Below are 15815 nucleotides of genomic sequence, written 5' to 3'. Positions count from 1 at the left end.
TTACCTTGGATATGGCGGCCAGTCTCTGCTCCACGCTGGCACACAGGTTGGTGGATGTCCTCTCCTGGCGTCTCAGCCTGTCCTGGAGCTGCAGCAGCGCAGCCAGCTGTGAGCTGCTGGTGTTGGCCGTGGCGGCGAGCAGGACATCGCGCATCCTCTCGGAGGCCGAGCAGCTCTGAAACAGACCGCTGAGGCTGCCATGGGGGTCCGGGCAATGTCCGTGGCAGGTGGGCACCCAGGCGCTCCTCCAGGTGGCTGGCACAGCCTAGAGGCCGGGCGAGGCGGCCTTCACCGCTGAGCCCGCGGGCCTACCGGCTCAGGACGCAGGGAGGAGAGCGCTCTGCTCTCCCGAACCCCAGAAACACAAGCCTGGGGGCTTCTGCTGCTCGTGCGCCCACAGGAACTGCGATGGGGGGCCGGGCCCCCTTCTCCAGGTACCTGGGGTGCCTCCTCCAATGAGCACTGTCCTTAAAGCGGAGCCCAGTCGCATCCTGGTGGGTGGGGCCGCCAGCAGAGGGAGCACCGGGGTCTTGGGGGGGCCTCCCTCTCCCCAGTGGCCAAGGGGGACCTTGCAGAAGGGGACCAGAGCAGAGCACACCTGAGACAGCGCAAGGAACTGGCAGGCGGTCGCGGGCTCCAGGATGCCCATGCACTCCACCATCTCCAGGCTGGCGGCCGCGGCGATGTCCAGGAGGTTGCTGCCCAGGGCCCCGTGCAGGCACTGCAGCAGCACCTCGGACGCCTGGGCCAGGTACTGCTGGGCCAGCACCACCCTCCTCTGCGGGGGGAGCTCAGACTCAGGCGGGCTCTGCGAGCCGGGCGGCCTGGGGCTGGGAGGCCTGGGGCTGGGCAGGGGCCGGCGTACCCTCTGATCCCAGCCCTTCCTCTGCTCCTCTGGGGTGGCCCTGAAGGACGGCAGTTCACTGTAGGGCCCTTCATGTTCCAGGTCCTCCTGGTTGACCTCCAGACCCCTGAGGCTGCTCAGCTCAGCGGCTCCCTGCGGAGGACACCCCTCCAGTCAGTGCCTGGGGCAGTGTGGATACGTATCTCGGCAGGACTCCTGGGTGAGGGGCGTGGCAGGCCAGCTGCAGCCCATCCTTTGCTGATTTAGGTGACCGGTGGGGGCCTGGCAGAGAAGCTGGCACCTAGCAGGTGCCACAGGGAGGAGCCTTGGCATGCCCGTGGGGTGGCCTTCTGTGCTGTGCCCCTTCAGGCTCTGCAAATCCCCTCCCTCAAGCACCAGGCCTGGGGGAGCTGGGTGCCCATCTGCCCCAGGGGCCCAGGGGCCAAGGCTCCTCTTGTCTCCTCTGCAGGACAAGGTACCCTGAAGGGGTCCTCGGGAGGCCAGGGGGACCTGCTTGGGGGGCAGCGGGCCCAGGAGACTCAGGTTGGGGGAGCCCTGGGTCTGCGGGGATAAGACAGAGGCGGGTAGCCCCTCTGAGTGGGCGTGTGGTGAGCGCAGCTTCCTTGACGGATGCCCGCTCACGAGGCGCCACATGTCTGGTCCGTATCTACCTGACTCAGAACTACCTTTTCAGGTGCTCAGTGCATACCGGTTGAATGCAGGGCCACAATGCCACCAATTCCCCCAAACGTGAGTCACGTCTCAGGACCCGGAGACCCGGACAGCTGCCACTGAGCCGACCCCAGGGCTGTGCACCCGGCCAGGTCCCTGGGGCCGGCCTGGCTGCACCTGGGCCGATGCCTTCTGGCATCTACAGAGGCGTTTAGGATGACGACCAGGAGCTCCCATGGTGGCGGCTGTCACCAGAATCCCTTCCTAAGGGCAGGGGCTTCCTCAGGGGCACCAGGCCTGCAGGGCAACCTGGCAGGGGTGGGTACTGGAGAGAAGAGGGCAGTCCTGGGTGCATTGGCGCGGCTGTCGGGAGGAGGGCTTCCCTGGACCGTGTGGGTGGGTGGGGGCGGGGAGTGAGGGGTAGCAGCAAGAGTGGGCAGGACCGATCCCTGGGTAGGGCAGGGACCCGGTCCTCAGGCACAGAGCTGCTGGGGTGGGGGAGGCGCCAGGAACCACCGCCCGGGGACACCCCCATTTGGAGCGGGGGTGGGATGCTCCACATAGGACAGCCTGTCCTGCTTGCCCCTTCTCCCCCTCGAATTCTTCCTCCGGGGGTCAGGCCTTTGGCCTGCCTTTTCCTCCCTCCACAGCCCACACCATGCTTCTTGACCCCAGAGAATTCAAGGCCTGTTTTCTACCCCAGTTATTACAAAGATCCAGTGAGCTCTCAATATATTTTTGTTTTTTGGGCCTAAGCGGTCAGTCTGGGAGCCAGCAGAACGCACCCAGAGGCTCTCCTCCCAGGAGCAGGCAGGGAGCAGGAGGTCCCAGTTCTCAGCCAGCAGGCGCAGCGCCTTCCCGGCCAGGCCCAGGAGCCGCGGGTGAGGCTCCTCGCACTCCGTGCTCAGCGACTGCAGGCTCCCCAGCTGCGCCAGCACCACGTGCGCCAGGCAGTGCTTCAGGTTGAACCACTTCTTCAGGGACACAAACCACCTCAGTCAACAAGGGCCACCGCTGCTGCCCACCCAGGCCCCACTCTCCAACAGCCCTGCCATGTGGCGAGGGTCTCCAAGGCTCAGGTGCTGGGAGGTTCTAGAGTCTGCTGAGGAGCCTCAGTTTGGGGCAGGCTGACAAGAATGGGAGTGGGTGATGGGCAGGGAGGCCTGGTGTGCTGCAGTCCATAGAGTCGCAGAGAGCTGAATGTGACTGAGCTACTGAACTGAACTGAACTGACAAGGACATGAGTTTGTACTGAGTCCCATTTAGGACTATTTGGTTCATTTAGTTATGTCAAATTATTTGGGTCCACACTTGATGAAATCTCAGTCTAAGAACAGAACACATTTTCCTCAGAATCGTTCTGCAGATGTAACTCATCTTTTTAACAGATGGCAGCTCACCTTTATGGACGGCTTCCTGTGGCGACACAGCGGTCAGAGCACCCGCCTTGGGAAGGGGCACCTCCCCCAGGCAGACCCTGATCTCATTAGCCAATCAGACGGGCCTTTTTGGGCTGCTGGGAGCTACCGGGGCAGAGAACCTCTCTGCTCAGAGATCTCGGGGGACGTTTATGAACCCCGACCTTCTGGGTTCCCAATGGCTGGTCAGGCACACGGTGGGGGGGCCCCCAGCGCGTGTCCGGGGACGTTACCAGGCCGACGGCGGTGTAGTCACTGGGGCTCTGCAGGAAGTCGGACAGCAGCTTGTCCGTGGAGCTCTGCTCCAGCTGCCGCTGCCGGGCGTCCTCCCAGGTGAGCTGCAGCGTGTCCAGACAGCCCTCCACGAGGCTGAGCCTGAGGTGCCGCAGTCTTCGCATCAAAGGGCTGCTGACATTCTGTAACTGAGGGGTGCGACCATCACCGCCCGCCCAGCTCGCCCGCCGGGCCCCCGCCCGCCGCCGGGGCCCCCGCCCGCCTCTCCCTCCGCTTCTCCCTCCGAGGCGAGCCCAGCTCACCGCCACGCCCCGCGCCCGCCCACCGCCACGCCCACCGGGCCACGCCCACCGCCAGGCCCCGCCCGCCTCTCCCTCCGCTTCTCCCTCCGAGGCGAGCCCAGCTCACCGCCACGCCCCGCGCCCGCCCACCAGGCCACGCCCACCAGGCCACGCCCACCGCCAGGCCCCGCCCGCTTCTCCCTCCGAGGCGGGCCCAGCTCACCGCCACGCCCCGCGCCCGCCCACCAGGCCACGCCCGCCAGGCCACGCCCACCGCCAGGCCCCGCCCGCTTCTCCCTCCGCTTCTCCTTCCTAGGCGAGCCTCTCTTCCGGCTCGGTCAGTCAGTGGCTCTTCCTGATTTTACGTAATGGAACCGCAGAGCACGTGCTCTCTGCAGGCTGTGTCCATCCTGGGAGTTGTTCCGTCGCTCAGCCATGTCAGACTCTCTGCGACCCCACGGACTGCAGCGCGGGGCGCGGTGAGTCCCTTCACACGGATGAGCTGCACTCTGCCGAGGCCATCTGCGCGCTTGCTCCCACACCCCCAGTTTGGGGCTGTGGCAAACAGCGCTGAAGTGAGCGTTCGCACACGCGTGTGTGGGGCACACGCCCCGGAGCGGGGTGGCCGGGCCACACGGGGGCGCGCCTTCGCTCTTCGCGAAACCGCCAAACCGTTCCCAAGTGGTCGCTCACGCTGTCCCCACCGGCAGCCTAGGGCGTTGTCCCAGTGTCCCGCGTCCCGATAACATTTGGTGTGGTTGCTCCTTCAAGTCGTGGCCGTGTTAACAGTTGTGTGGCGGTTTTCCCTGACTCACTAATAAACTTGCCGTCTTTTGTGATTATTTACCATCCACGTATTTTCTTTGAAGAAAGGTCTGTTCACATGTTTGCCCAGTTATTATTGGGTTGCTTATGTCTATTTTGAAAGTTCTTTACATTAATATAGTCTAGATACAAGACCTTTGTCAGATAAATGATTTGTAAATATTTTCTCCCAGTTGGCAACTTGTCTTTGCATTTTCTTACTGGTGTCTTTTGAAGAGCTGAGTCCAATTTATAAAACTTTTTTTGATGGATTATGATTTTGGTCTCATGGGTAAGAAAGACTTTAGTCTCATCTGCTAAACTTTAAGGCTGCAGAGGCGTTTTCCTATGTTTTCTTCTAAAAGTGTCACAGTTTCAGCTCTTACATGTAGCCCTGTGACCAGTCTTGAGCTGGTTTTTACACGTGGTGTGAGGTATGAATGGAAGGGTAATTCTGGGGGATGGACGTCCAGTTGCTCCCGCAGCTTTGTTTTAAAGGTGAGCCCTTCTTACTGAACCCTCTTTGCGCCTTTGCTGAAAGTCAGTTTTCTTTCTGTATGCATGTGTCTATTTTTACATTCTCTATTATGTTCCACTGATGTGTAAGTTTACATTAAAGCCACACTATCTCTATTCCCATAGCTTTACGGTTTAGTTCAGCCGCTCAGACGTGTCTGACTCTTTGCGACCCCATGGACTGCAGCACGCCAGGCCTCCCTGTCCATCACCAACTCCCGGAGTTTACTCAAACTCATGTCCATTGAGTCGGTGATGCCATCCAACCATCTCATCCTCTATCGTCCCCTTCTCCTCCCGCCTTCAATCTTTCCCAGCATCAGGGTCTTTTCCAACAAGTCGGTTCTTCATATCAGGTGGCCAAAGTAGTGGAGTTCCAGCTTCAGCATCAGTCCTTCCAACGAATATTCAGAGTTGGTTTCCTTTAGGATGGACTGGTTGGATCTCCTTGCAGTCCAAGGGACTCTCAAGAGTCTTCTCCAACACACTTCAAAAGCATCAGTTCTTCGGTGCTCAGCTTTCTTTATACTCCAACTCTCACATCTATACCTGACTACTGGAAAAACCATAGCTTTGACTAGACGGACCTTTGTCAGCAAAGTAATGTCTCTGCTTTTTAATATGCTATCTCAGTTCAGTTTAGTCACTCAGTCGTGTCCGACTCTTCGCGACCCCATGAATCGCAGCACGCCAGGCCTCCCTGTCCATCACCAACTCCCAGAGTTCACTCAGACTCACATCCATCGAGTCAGTGATGCCATCCAGCCATCTCCTCCTCTGTCGTCCCCTTCTCCTCTTGCCCCCAATCCCTCCCAGCATCAGAGTCTTTTCCAATGAGTGAACTCTTCGCATGAGGTAGCCAAAGTACTGGAGTTTCAGCTTCAGCATCATTCCCTCCAAAGAAATCCCAGGGCTGATCTCCTTCAGAATGGACTGGTTGGATCTCCTTGCAGTCAAGGGACTCTCAGGAGTCTTCTCCAACACCACAGTTCAAAAGCATCAATTCTTCGGCGCTCAGCCTTCTTCACAGTCCAACTCTCACATCCATACATGACCACAGGAAAAACCATAGCCTTGACTAGACGGACCTTTGTTAGCAAAGTAATGTCTCTGCTTTTGAATATGCTATCTAGGTTGGACATAACTTTCCTTCCAAGGAGTAAGCGTCTTTTAATTTCATGGCTGCAGTCACCATTTGCAGTGATTTTGGAGCCCAAAAAAGTAAAGTCTGACACTGTTTCCACTGTTTCCCCATCTATTTGCCATGAAGTGATGGGACCAGATGCCATGATCTTAGTTTTCTGAATGTTGAGCTTTAAGCCAACTCTTTCACCTTCCTCTTTCACTTTCATCTAGAGGTTCTTTAGTTCTTCTTCGCTTTGTGCCATAGGGTGGTGTCATCTGCATATGTGAAGTTATTGACATTTCTCCTGACAATCTTGATTCCAGCTTGTGCTTCATCCAGCCCAGCGTTTCTCATGATGTACTACTCTGCTTTTAAGTTAAATAAGCAGGGTGACAGTATACAGCCTTGACATTACTCCTTTCACTATTTGGGACCAGTCTGGTATCCCATGTCCAGTTCTAACTGTTGCTTCCTGACCTGCATACAGGTTTCTCAAGAGCCAGATCAGGTGGTCTGTTATTCCCATCTCTTTCCGAATTTTCCATAGTTTGTTGTGATCCACATGGTCAAAGGCTTTGGCAGAGTCAATAATGCAGAAGTAAACGTTTTTTCTGGAACTCTCTTGCTTTTTTAATGATGTTGGCAATTTGATCTCTGGTTCCTCTGCTTTTTCTAAATCCAGATTGAACATCTGGAAGTTCACGGTTCATGTATTGTTGAAACCTGGCTTGGAGAATTTTGAGCATTACTTTACTAGCGTGTGAGATGAGTGCAATTGTGTGGTAGTTTGAGCATTCTTTGGTATTGCCTTTCTCTGGGATTGGAATGAAAACTGACCTTTTCCAGTCCTGTGGCCACTGCTGAGTTTTACAAATTTGCTGGCATATTGAGTGCAGCCCTTTCACAGCATCATCTTTTAGGATTTGAAATAGTTCAACTGGAATTCCATCACCTCCACTAGTTTTGTTTGTAGTGATGCTTCCTAAGGTCCACTAGACTTCACATTCCAGCATGTCTGGCTCTAGGTGAGTGATCACACCATCGTGGTTATCTGGGTCATGAAGATCTTCTTTTGTACAGTTCTTCTGTGTATTCTTGCCACCTCTTCTTAATATCTTCTGCTTCTGTTAGGTCCATACCATTTCTGTCCTTTATTGTGCCCATGTTGGCATGAAATGTTCCCTTGGTATCTCTAATTTTCTTGAAAAGATCTCTAGTCTTTCCCATTCTACTGTTTTCCTCTATTTCTTTGCATTGATCACTGAGGAAGTCTTTCTTATCTCTCTCTATTCTTTGGAACTCTGCATTCAGATTAGTATATTTTTCCTTTTCTTCTTTGCCTTTCACTTCTCTTCTTTTCACAACTATTTTAACGTCTCCTCAGACAACCATTTTGCCTTTTTGCATTTCTTTTTCTTGGGGATGGTCTTGATCCCTGCCTCCTGTACAATGTCATGAACCTCCTCCGTCCATAGTTCTTCAGGCCCTCTATCAAGTCTAATCCCTTGAGTCTACTTGTCACTTGCACTGTATAATCGTAAGGGGTTTGATTTAGGTCATACCTGAATGGTCTAGTGGTTTTCCCTACTTTCTTCAACTTAACTCTGAATTTGGCAATAAGGAGCTCATGATCTGAGCCACAGTCAGCTCCTGGTCTTGTTTTTGCTGACTGTATAGAGCTTCACCATCTTTGGCTGCAAAGAATATAATCAATCTGATTTTGGTGTCGACCATCTGGTGATGTCCATGTGTAGAATCTTCTCTTATGTTGTTGGAAGAGGTTGTTTGCTATGACCAGTGCATTTTCTTGGCAAAACTCTATTAGCCTTTGCCCTGCTTCATTCTGTACTCCAAGGCCAAATTTGCCTGTTACTCCAGATATTTCTTGACTTCCTACTTTACATTCCAATCCCCTATAATGAAAAGGACAACTTTTTGGGGTGTTAGTTCTAGAAGGTCTTGTAGGTCTTCATAGAACTGTTCAACTTCAGCTTCTTCAGCATTACTGGTCGGGGCATAGACTTGGATCACTGTGATACTTGAATGGTTTGCCTTGGAAACGAATAGAGATTATTCTGTCATCTTTGAGATTCCATCCAAGTACTGCATTTCGGACGCTTTTGTTGACTGTGAGGGCTATTCCATTTCTTCTAAGGGATTCTTGCCCACAGTAGTAGATATTATGGTCATCTGAGTTAAATTATTCACCCATAGCTTTACAGTAAGTCTTAAAATCAGGTAATGTTAGGCCTCCAACTTTGTTCTTTTTCAAAGTTGTGTTGGCTTTTGTTAGGCCTTTTAAATTCCACATAGATTTAAAAGTCACTTTGTCGATTTCTATTTTAAAAAACCCTGCAGAATCTTGATTAGTATTGTAGATAATTTAGGGGGAGAATTGACATCTTAATAACATCAAGTCTCCTGAGCCATGAACTTAATATACCTTTCCATTTATTTAGGTTTTTTGTTTAATTTTTCTAGCAATGTTTTGTGGTTCTCAGGGTATGAGTTTTCACTTTCTGGGTCAAATTTCATATGAAAGTGAAAGTGAAGTCGCTCAGTCGTGTCCGACTCTTAGCGACCCCATGGACTGCAGCCTACCAGGCTCCTCCGTCCATGGGGTTTTCCAGGCAAGAGTACTGGAGTGGGGTGCCATCGCCTTCTCTGAATAACATAGATTAGGAGAACAATCGTATGACAATTTCATATGTATGTGGTTATATTTAATATACATTGATCGTTATTGGCGTATGGAGATGTACAATTAGTGTTTGTGTACTGTTCTTGCATCGTGCAACCTTATTAAGCTCACTCCTTAGCACTAGCAGCTGTACTTTTCTGTAGATTGCACAAGGTTTTCTACACAGACAACCACATTATCTGTGAACGAAGACAGTTTTGCGTGTCCGTTTCTAATCTGAATGCTTTAGTTTCTTTGTCTTGCCTTGTTTAACTGGCTAAAACTCTAATAGCATTCTGGATCAAACTGGTGGAGGACACATTGCTATCTTAGTCCTCATCTTAAGGAAAAAGCATTCAGTCTGCCAACATGTGATGCCCTCAGTCAGACTGAGGAAGATCACTTCCGTTAACAGTTTGCTAAGAGGAATGGATGCTGGATCTTGTTACATGCTTTCTTCTTCTAACTGTTTTCTTTCTGGTTGCGCTGGGTCTTCTGTCACTGCACACAGGCTTCCTCTAGTTGCGGCGAGCTGGGCTTGCTGACTAGTTCTGTGGGCTTCTCTTACCGCAGAGGCTCTAGGCGCGCGAACGTCGCAGCACGCGGGCCAGGAGCTGCGGCACGCGGGTTTAGCTGCTCCACGGCGGGGGAGTCTTCCTAGACCAGGGATCAACCCCCTATCCCCTGCGTTGGTGGGTGGATTCTCATCTACTATACCACCAGGGAAGTCCAATAATGTTTAATTTTTAAAAATATCTGGTGAACCAAATTGATTGACTTTTGAATGTTACACAAGTCCTGGGATCAACCTGGAATATTATCCTTTTTACACACTGTTGGATTTAATTTCCCATATTTTGTTTAGATTTTTTACACCTATGATCATGAAGAACTGTCTATAGGGTTTTTCTTAGTATCTTTATCTTGTTTTGGTATCACACTGACACCAGCCCTACAGAAGAATTGGGATGTATTCCCTCCTTTTCAGTTTTCCCAAACAATCTATACAGAACTGGCATTGTTTTTTCCCTTAAATGCTTGCTGGTATTCCCTAGTAAATTCATATGGGTCTGACAGTTTCTTCATGGAAAAACTTTTAACTACAAATTCAATTTATTTAATAAATTGAGGGCTACTCACATTATCTATCTTTTTATGACTGAGCTGTGGTCGTTTGTGTCTTCCAAGGGATTTTCCATTTCATCTCCATTGTCAAACATACGGCGTAAAGTTGTTCATGATATTCCCTTATTATATTTTCAACATGTGGAGTCTACAGTGATGTTATATCTCTTATTTCTGATATTGGTAATTTATATTCTTTCTCTCTTTTTAATCAGTCTGACTAGAAGTTTATCAGTTTATTGATCTCCTTAAAGAAACAGCATTTGGCTTTGTTGGCTTTCCCAGTTTTCAGTTCTCTATCTCATTGGTTTCCACTGTGGTCTTCAATTTCTTTTCTTCTACTTATTTTGAGTTTGATTTGCTCTTTCTACTTTCATGTTGAGGTAAGTGATTTAGGGTTTTTTTCTCTTCTCACACAAGTATTTGGTGCTACAAAAGCTCCCCTAAGTGTTGCATTAGAGATCTCTTACACATTTTGATATGTGCCACCCCCCACCACACACATACTGTAGTTCAAAATAGTTTCCCTTCTGATTTTTTCTCTGGCCCACAGTTATTCTGCTGTATGCTATTTACTTTCCAAATATTTGGTCATCTCTCCTGTAGCTTTCTGGGATTTTTTTTTTTTTAATCACAACACTTTTTTTTTTAACTGGGATTTTTTAAAATTGAGGTAAAATTCACATAATGTCCTTACGTCATGAAGGGACAGTAAGCTCTGGACACTGAGAAACAGGTCCACCGCTCCAGCCACGGCTCTCTGGGCCAGGTCATATGCTTCCAAGTACCGTGCAGTTCTCTGCTCTTCGTATTTCTCACTTTGGGCACACAACCTTTATCAGAAGAAGAGTGGCCTTTAGAACAAAACCGTCAAAGTGTCATATGGTCAGCACTAGACATGTGTAGCATGCAATTTTCATGTAATTATGATGTATATTTCATTAGTACTCTAAATCTTATAATTAGGTGTTTTACCTGGAAGGATCCTCTCAGTCTATCTGGAAGAGAGATGGAGGACCGCGCATGCAGTCTGGAGCTGGTGTGCAGGCGCTGCGGCAGCACTGCCGTGCGGGGGCCGGGCGGGCCCCTCCCTTCCCTGCCCGTGTCTGAGTGTCCCCAAGCCCTGCAAGGACCCCAGCGGCTTCGGCGACCACAGCTGCTAGCTGGGGGCTCCCAGGTGGCGCGTGGCTTTTCCCTCATAAAGGCTACTTGTAACGCCCGGCCTTTGGTTTGCTGGCTGTGTTTTGAACCCCTGCATGGACCCCTCGGTGGGGTGGCCCTGGGTAGGCGGGGGGTGGGGATGGGCAGATGATGGGAGCGGTCAGGGGAGGTGACGGCACTGCTGGGGGTGGGCAGCTCCTGGCCTCTGAGGTGACACCTGTGCGGTTGAGTGTGAAAAGGTGTGCATGTCCACGCCTGAGCGAGGTGTGGAGCGACGCTCGCGTGCCCTGGGCTGGGCGGGAGGCTGCATCTGCCCGCTTCCCCGGGGCAGGGAGCACAGGGGTTCCCCCACCTCTTCACGCGGGCCCGCTCCAGCTGAATGTCCACGCACTTCTCCTCATGGCCGATGCTGGCAAACTTCTCCTCGACCTCCAGCAAGCGGTTATCTATTTCCAGCATCAGAAACAAGTTCTCCAGGGGGTCTCTGTCCAGCTGCTCCCGGACAGCTCTGATCTGGAGGTGCACACACCTGCGAGGGCAGGGGCGGGGCATCGCTGCGACTGACGGGCAGGGCCGCCAGCCACCCACCACCAGCTTGGCTCTGGGAAACCAGAGGGGCACCTTCGTGACAGCACACTTCTCTCCACACCACAAGCCATGCCCGTTGGTGACAATGCCACAAAGTTAGAAACTAACCTCTCCCCACCCCAGGCACTCTACATCCCTCTGAAAATTCAAAATCCCTCTCTTAAAGAACTCTGGGGAAGAACAGAAAACCAGGTGGAAATGCAGCCTGTTCACAGGTCAAACCTGCAGCTGGGGGTCCAGGTGCATCTGCTGGGGCGGGACCGGGGCGCCCCCAGAGGTGGGGACAGAACAGCCATGAGGAGCCCTCTCCCAGCACAGGAAGAGGTCAACAGAGAGCAAGGGAGTAAAGAAAACCCCAATCAGGCGAAAGCTGCGGCGCTCTGGTCGTGAAGCAGAAGCTGCTCTGTGAAGGCAGGACCTGCAAGTCTGACTTGACGGACAGACCTCGGCCGGCTCTGCACGTTCCCAGAAAGAGGCCCGTGCAGCTGGAGCTGAGGCCATGGGAGGCTGCTTTCCAGAAGACCAGTGACCAACCAGGACGACGGCCCAGGGACAGACTGCTCGTCTGAGCGTGGACGTTCCTGCCTGGAGGCTGTCCTGCGGCCTCCTACCCCTTGGGCGTCTGCAGAGAGCTTGATGCTGTGTCCATGGGCCAGATGCTCGGGCCAAAAACTGGAGGGGAGAGCGGCAGGCAGACCGACAGACCCCGGGAGGAGGCTGACCACCTGGGGCGCCCCACACCAACTGTAGGGAGTGGAGTGGCCGGACCTTCCCCAGTCTTAGAGGCTTCCTGGACATCGAGCCACCTCTGAGGAGCTAAGAGTCCAGGGACAAACAAGCCACCAGCCCGCCTGGTCCCAAGAGAGAGGCTGGCTGCCAAGGAAGGGGTGCGGGAGGCAGCTGCGGACACAGGGCCTTGTCCTGAGAGTCTCTGAACTTCACAGGCTCGAAATATGACTTAGAGTTAATAGTGGAAAGAAGTACACCACAACTTTCATGGTGATTAACATTCTTCCTCACAGAAAGTTACCTGGCCTCCAGGTCTGTGGTCATGAATTCCAATACGGGCATTCGGTTTGGTCTCTCCTTCTTGAGCACGTTGAAGGTGTCTATGAGTTTCTGGAAGAGCTTGCAGACCTGGGGCAGGCCCGGCGGAGTCACCGTGGCCCTGCCACCCTCCACCCGCAGACCCCCGCCCCGCACACAGCAGCCCCTCACCAGGGTCTCTCTCCTCTCGCCCTCTGCAGACAGGAGCGTGTCCGCCAGGGTCAGGGTGGACTGGTACCAGAACTCCTCACTCCCTCCCAGGCGCTGGGCCTGCTCCACCATCCGCCGAGCCTGCCCGTACTTCTTCTCCTTGTTGGCGAGCTGTGCCAGCAAGTGCATGCATCTGGACTGTGCGAGAGGATCGCCCAGCTCCTGCAAAGGAGGTGCGTGTGGACGGAGGATGGGGTGGGGAAGTGGGCGAGAGAGACAGACAGAGACACATACAGAGACGGAGGCAGAGAGGCAAAGAGAGAGAGAGAGAGGCGGGAAATCGAGGTGGGAGAGAGACGCAGCCAGGGAGACGCAGAGACGGAGCGAAGGCCCCATCCGGGTGCCTGCCCAGGGAGGAGCCTGCAGGACAAGGGCCCCAGCGCTGAGCTCAATGCCTGTGCGTGTTAAGACATGCTCCGCAGAGTCCAAGCAGCCCCTCCAGCAGCAGGAGGGCCGGGCGGCCGCCGGGTGGAGGTGTGGACAGTGCGTGGAGCACCCTTTCATGGGTCTGAGGGAGGCTGACTGGGAAGGTCCCGGATGCTCAGGCGCAGGCCAGGAGACGGGGTCGCGGTGCCCGGGGCCCGTGGGTGCCAGCTCGCAGCCCCACCTCCTCAACCTCCTGCACCCCCTCCAGGTCCCCCCGCGTCCCCAGGGCCCGTCCTGGCTGCTCCCCTCCACCAGTTGCATGGCCGTGTCAGTCCCTCCCCCTGCCACACTGTCCCCCTGGCCTGAGACAGAGAGCTACAGATGTTTCTCTCTCGAGGGTTCTGTTCCAAAGCAAGGGCCAACTCAAACAGTTCTGCAACCTTGGCTCCCCCTCCCAGGGAACAATCCTGAATGCCGCACGGAGACGGAGCCGCCCGTCGGGGGCCCCGGGAGTCGCTGACACTGCAGCCCAGCTGCCCCCTTGGGGAGGGAGGGACACATGGGGTGGCTCTGCTCTGTGCTGCGCCTTCCCAGGGCACCATCCTCATGGGGATGGAGCCCAGGAAGAGGGTCTCAGTCCGCCTGGGGAGAGGAGGCAGGAGCCGAGGCATCCAGGAGCTGACACAGGAGGTCCCTCCCGGGGGAGCGGCCGAGCTGCCTCAGGAAAGCCAGCGGACAGCAGGGGCCTGGGAGGCTGAGCCGAAGGCTGAGCGTCCACACTGCAGTGAGCCTTTCCGAGGGGACCTGGCGAAACCCAGGCTTCCAGGAGACCTCCGAGCGCCACAGACGCCTGCAGGGCCCACACAGAGGAGCAAGACAGAGCTCCGGAGCAGGCTGGGGCCCGGGACACCATCTGCCTCTGAGAGCAAACCGAAGCCCTCGGCCTCTCGAGGGCCCCATCGTCACACGCACCGTGAGGGGCCTGCTCAGAAACACACGCGGCCCCGCAGCCCAGGAGGAAGACAGCCCGCAGCACAGACCCGCCGCAGTTACAGGAAACGGGCCGTAATGAAGCCAGAGGAGCAGACAGACAGAGCACGTGGACAGACCTCCACAGTCAGACGGAGGCTCCAGAACAGTCTTCAGCACAGAAGGTCCCTGCCTCCATCCTAGCAGGGGCCTGGGGGGCAGCTTCTGGGGGAGGAGCCCCCACAGGTGCGGTGGGCCCGGCAGGTGTGGCCTCACCTGGAAGGCCAGGTACGCCTCTGACAGCAGCAGCCGCGCAGGCTGGTACAGGTCCATCGCCAGCAGGACTTCGGCCTTGAGGGTCCACAGCAGCGGGAAGGATGTTCCGTCCAGGCCCCTGCCAGTCTCTTCGTTTACCTTCAGGATCTGTAAGATGCGCAGGCCCAGAGGGGCCGCGTGGGTGCAGGGCGGGCACCGTTGGCGTGGCTGACCCCGGCCCCGCATGCCCGAGCCCAGTCCCTGCTCTGGGGCCCGTGGCCAGGCTGTCCTCTCGGGACGCCTGTCCCTGCTCCTGGCCAGGCCACTGAGTAGCGCCAGGTGCAGGGGACTCTGCACACCCTGGGGTCCCGGCACTGCCCACCACAAAGGGAGCCCCAGGGACGGCACTGCCACGGTGACCAGTGCCCTGGAGCACACGTGGGACGGTCACTTCCTTTACAGGCAAGCCCACCGCGCGCGGGGAGGGCGGGGGGCGCTCAGACGTCCCAGCTGCTCTGCGCCTGCTGCGAGGGACCGCCCTTCCCTACCCGTTGATGTGGGAGCTCCCACCCCTCACCGGCCACCCCCAGCCTGTCCTCTCTGAACCACAGCTCAGACCCTGCCGTCTTCCCTGAGGGCCGGAGGGGCAGGGACACGCCCCGCCAGTCCCTGGATTTCCCAGGAGCCGGCACAAGGATCAGGAGGTCTCAGCCACTAGGATAGGTCCAAGCAGAGTGGCTGGAGCTGGGCCAGGGGCCAAGCAGCTTCTGCAGAGCAAGGCTACCTTATCCTTTGCTACGAGGGGCTTCGTCTCCACCTGCGGGGCCGAAGTGGGGGGCTCATTCAGTGTTGGCAGATTTTCTTCTAATAGAGGTTCCTTATTCTTCTCCTTTTTCAAGGCAATTTCTTTTCTGCAGCTAATATAAGTAAAACAAGCGTCATTATGCCAAAGAAGAAACGCAACGGCCAGAGCACCTGAGAATGTTCAACTTCATTAGTAACCAAAGAAATACAAAATAAAAAGCCACAACAAGCAACTATCCACTCATGTGTTTACAAAGTTCTTTTTAAATTCCCCTCGTTTAGCAGCACAGACGACTCCCCTTTTCCACATGTAGCCCATTCTCTCTCCCACACTGTAGGCTCATGAACCAGCTACTAATTTGACATCCCAACCTGGGTGTTTAACACGAATCTCAGGCTTTCTCCAGCCAGAACTCCAGCCCATCCACAAGGCAGGCCCTCCTTCCTTGCTGGGCACCAACCGCAGAGTCCCGCCAGCTCCTGCCTCCTGGGGGCCCTACCTTCCCCGTGTGCCCAGGACACCACCTCCCTCAGCTCCGCCCCACCCAGACCTGTGCACCTGCCCCTCGTCTACCGCACACAGCCCTGTACATGGACATGGGATGCAGGAGGGCCACTGAGTAATGACCTGCCCCTGGGCCCAGGATGCCCCCAACATCCTGCGGTGGGAGATGGGTCCCCAGGCCCCAGGAGATGCAGCTGAGAGCAGGGCCGG

The 15815-nt window shown here is 54.8% G+C and overlaps 1 protein-coding gene across 10 annotated transcripts in view; it reads right to left on the bottom strand.

The window, feature by feature from the left end:
* CFAP46 (cilia and flagella associated protein 46) overlaps window positions 1–15815 on the bottom strand; it is a 96481-nt gene that overhangs the window by 20077 nt on the left and 60589 nt on the right. For 9 of the 10 annotated variants that reach the window (XR_003508817.1, XM_027528476.1, XM_027528478.1 and 6 more), the window contains exons 34-44: window positions 15081–15213; window positions 14318–14464; window positions 12668–12868; window positions 12480–12586; window positions 11214–11390; window positions 10398–10533; window positions 3168–3356; window positions 2302–2490; window positions 866–997; window positions 599–778; window positions 5–175 (exon numbers count right to left, since the gene is read on the bottom strand). Coding sequence is in view for 9 of the 10 variants with exons in the window: in XM_027528476.1 (XP_027384277.1) it covers window positions 5–175; window positions 599–778; window positions 866–997; window positions 2302–2490; window positions 3168–3356; window positions 10398–10533; window positions 11214–11390; window positions 12480–12586; window positions 12668–12868; window positions 14318–14464; window positions 15081–15213 (1762 nt within the window). In the remaining variant the exon portion in view is untranslated. The remainder of the gene's footprint in view (window positions 1–4; window positions 176–598; window positions 779–865; window positions 998–2301; window positions 2491–3167; window positions 3357–10397; window positions 10534–11213; window positions 11391–12479; window positions 12587–12667; window positions 12869–14317; window positions 14465–15080; window positions 15214–15815) is intronic. The other variant, XM_027528475.1, reaches the window with a different exon arrangement.

This window comes from Bos indicus x Bos taurus, chromosome 26 (assembly GCF_003369695.1).
Source record: "Bos indicus x Bos taurus breed Angus x Brahman F1 hybrid chromosome 26, Bos_hybrid_MaternalHap_v2.0, whole genome shotgun sequence".
In the NCBI taxonomy this organism is placed as follows: Eukaryota; Metazoa; Chordata; class Mammalia; order Artiodactyla; family Bovidae; genus Bos; species Bos indicus x Bos taurus.
This window is presented reverse-complemented; position numbering and strand designations above follow the sequence as displayed.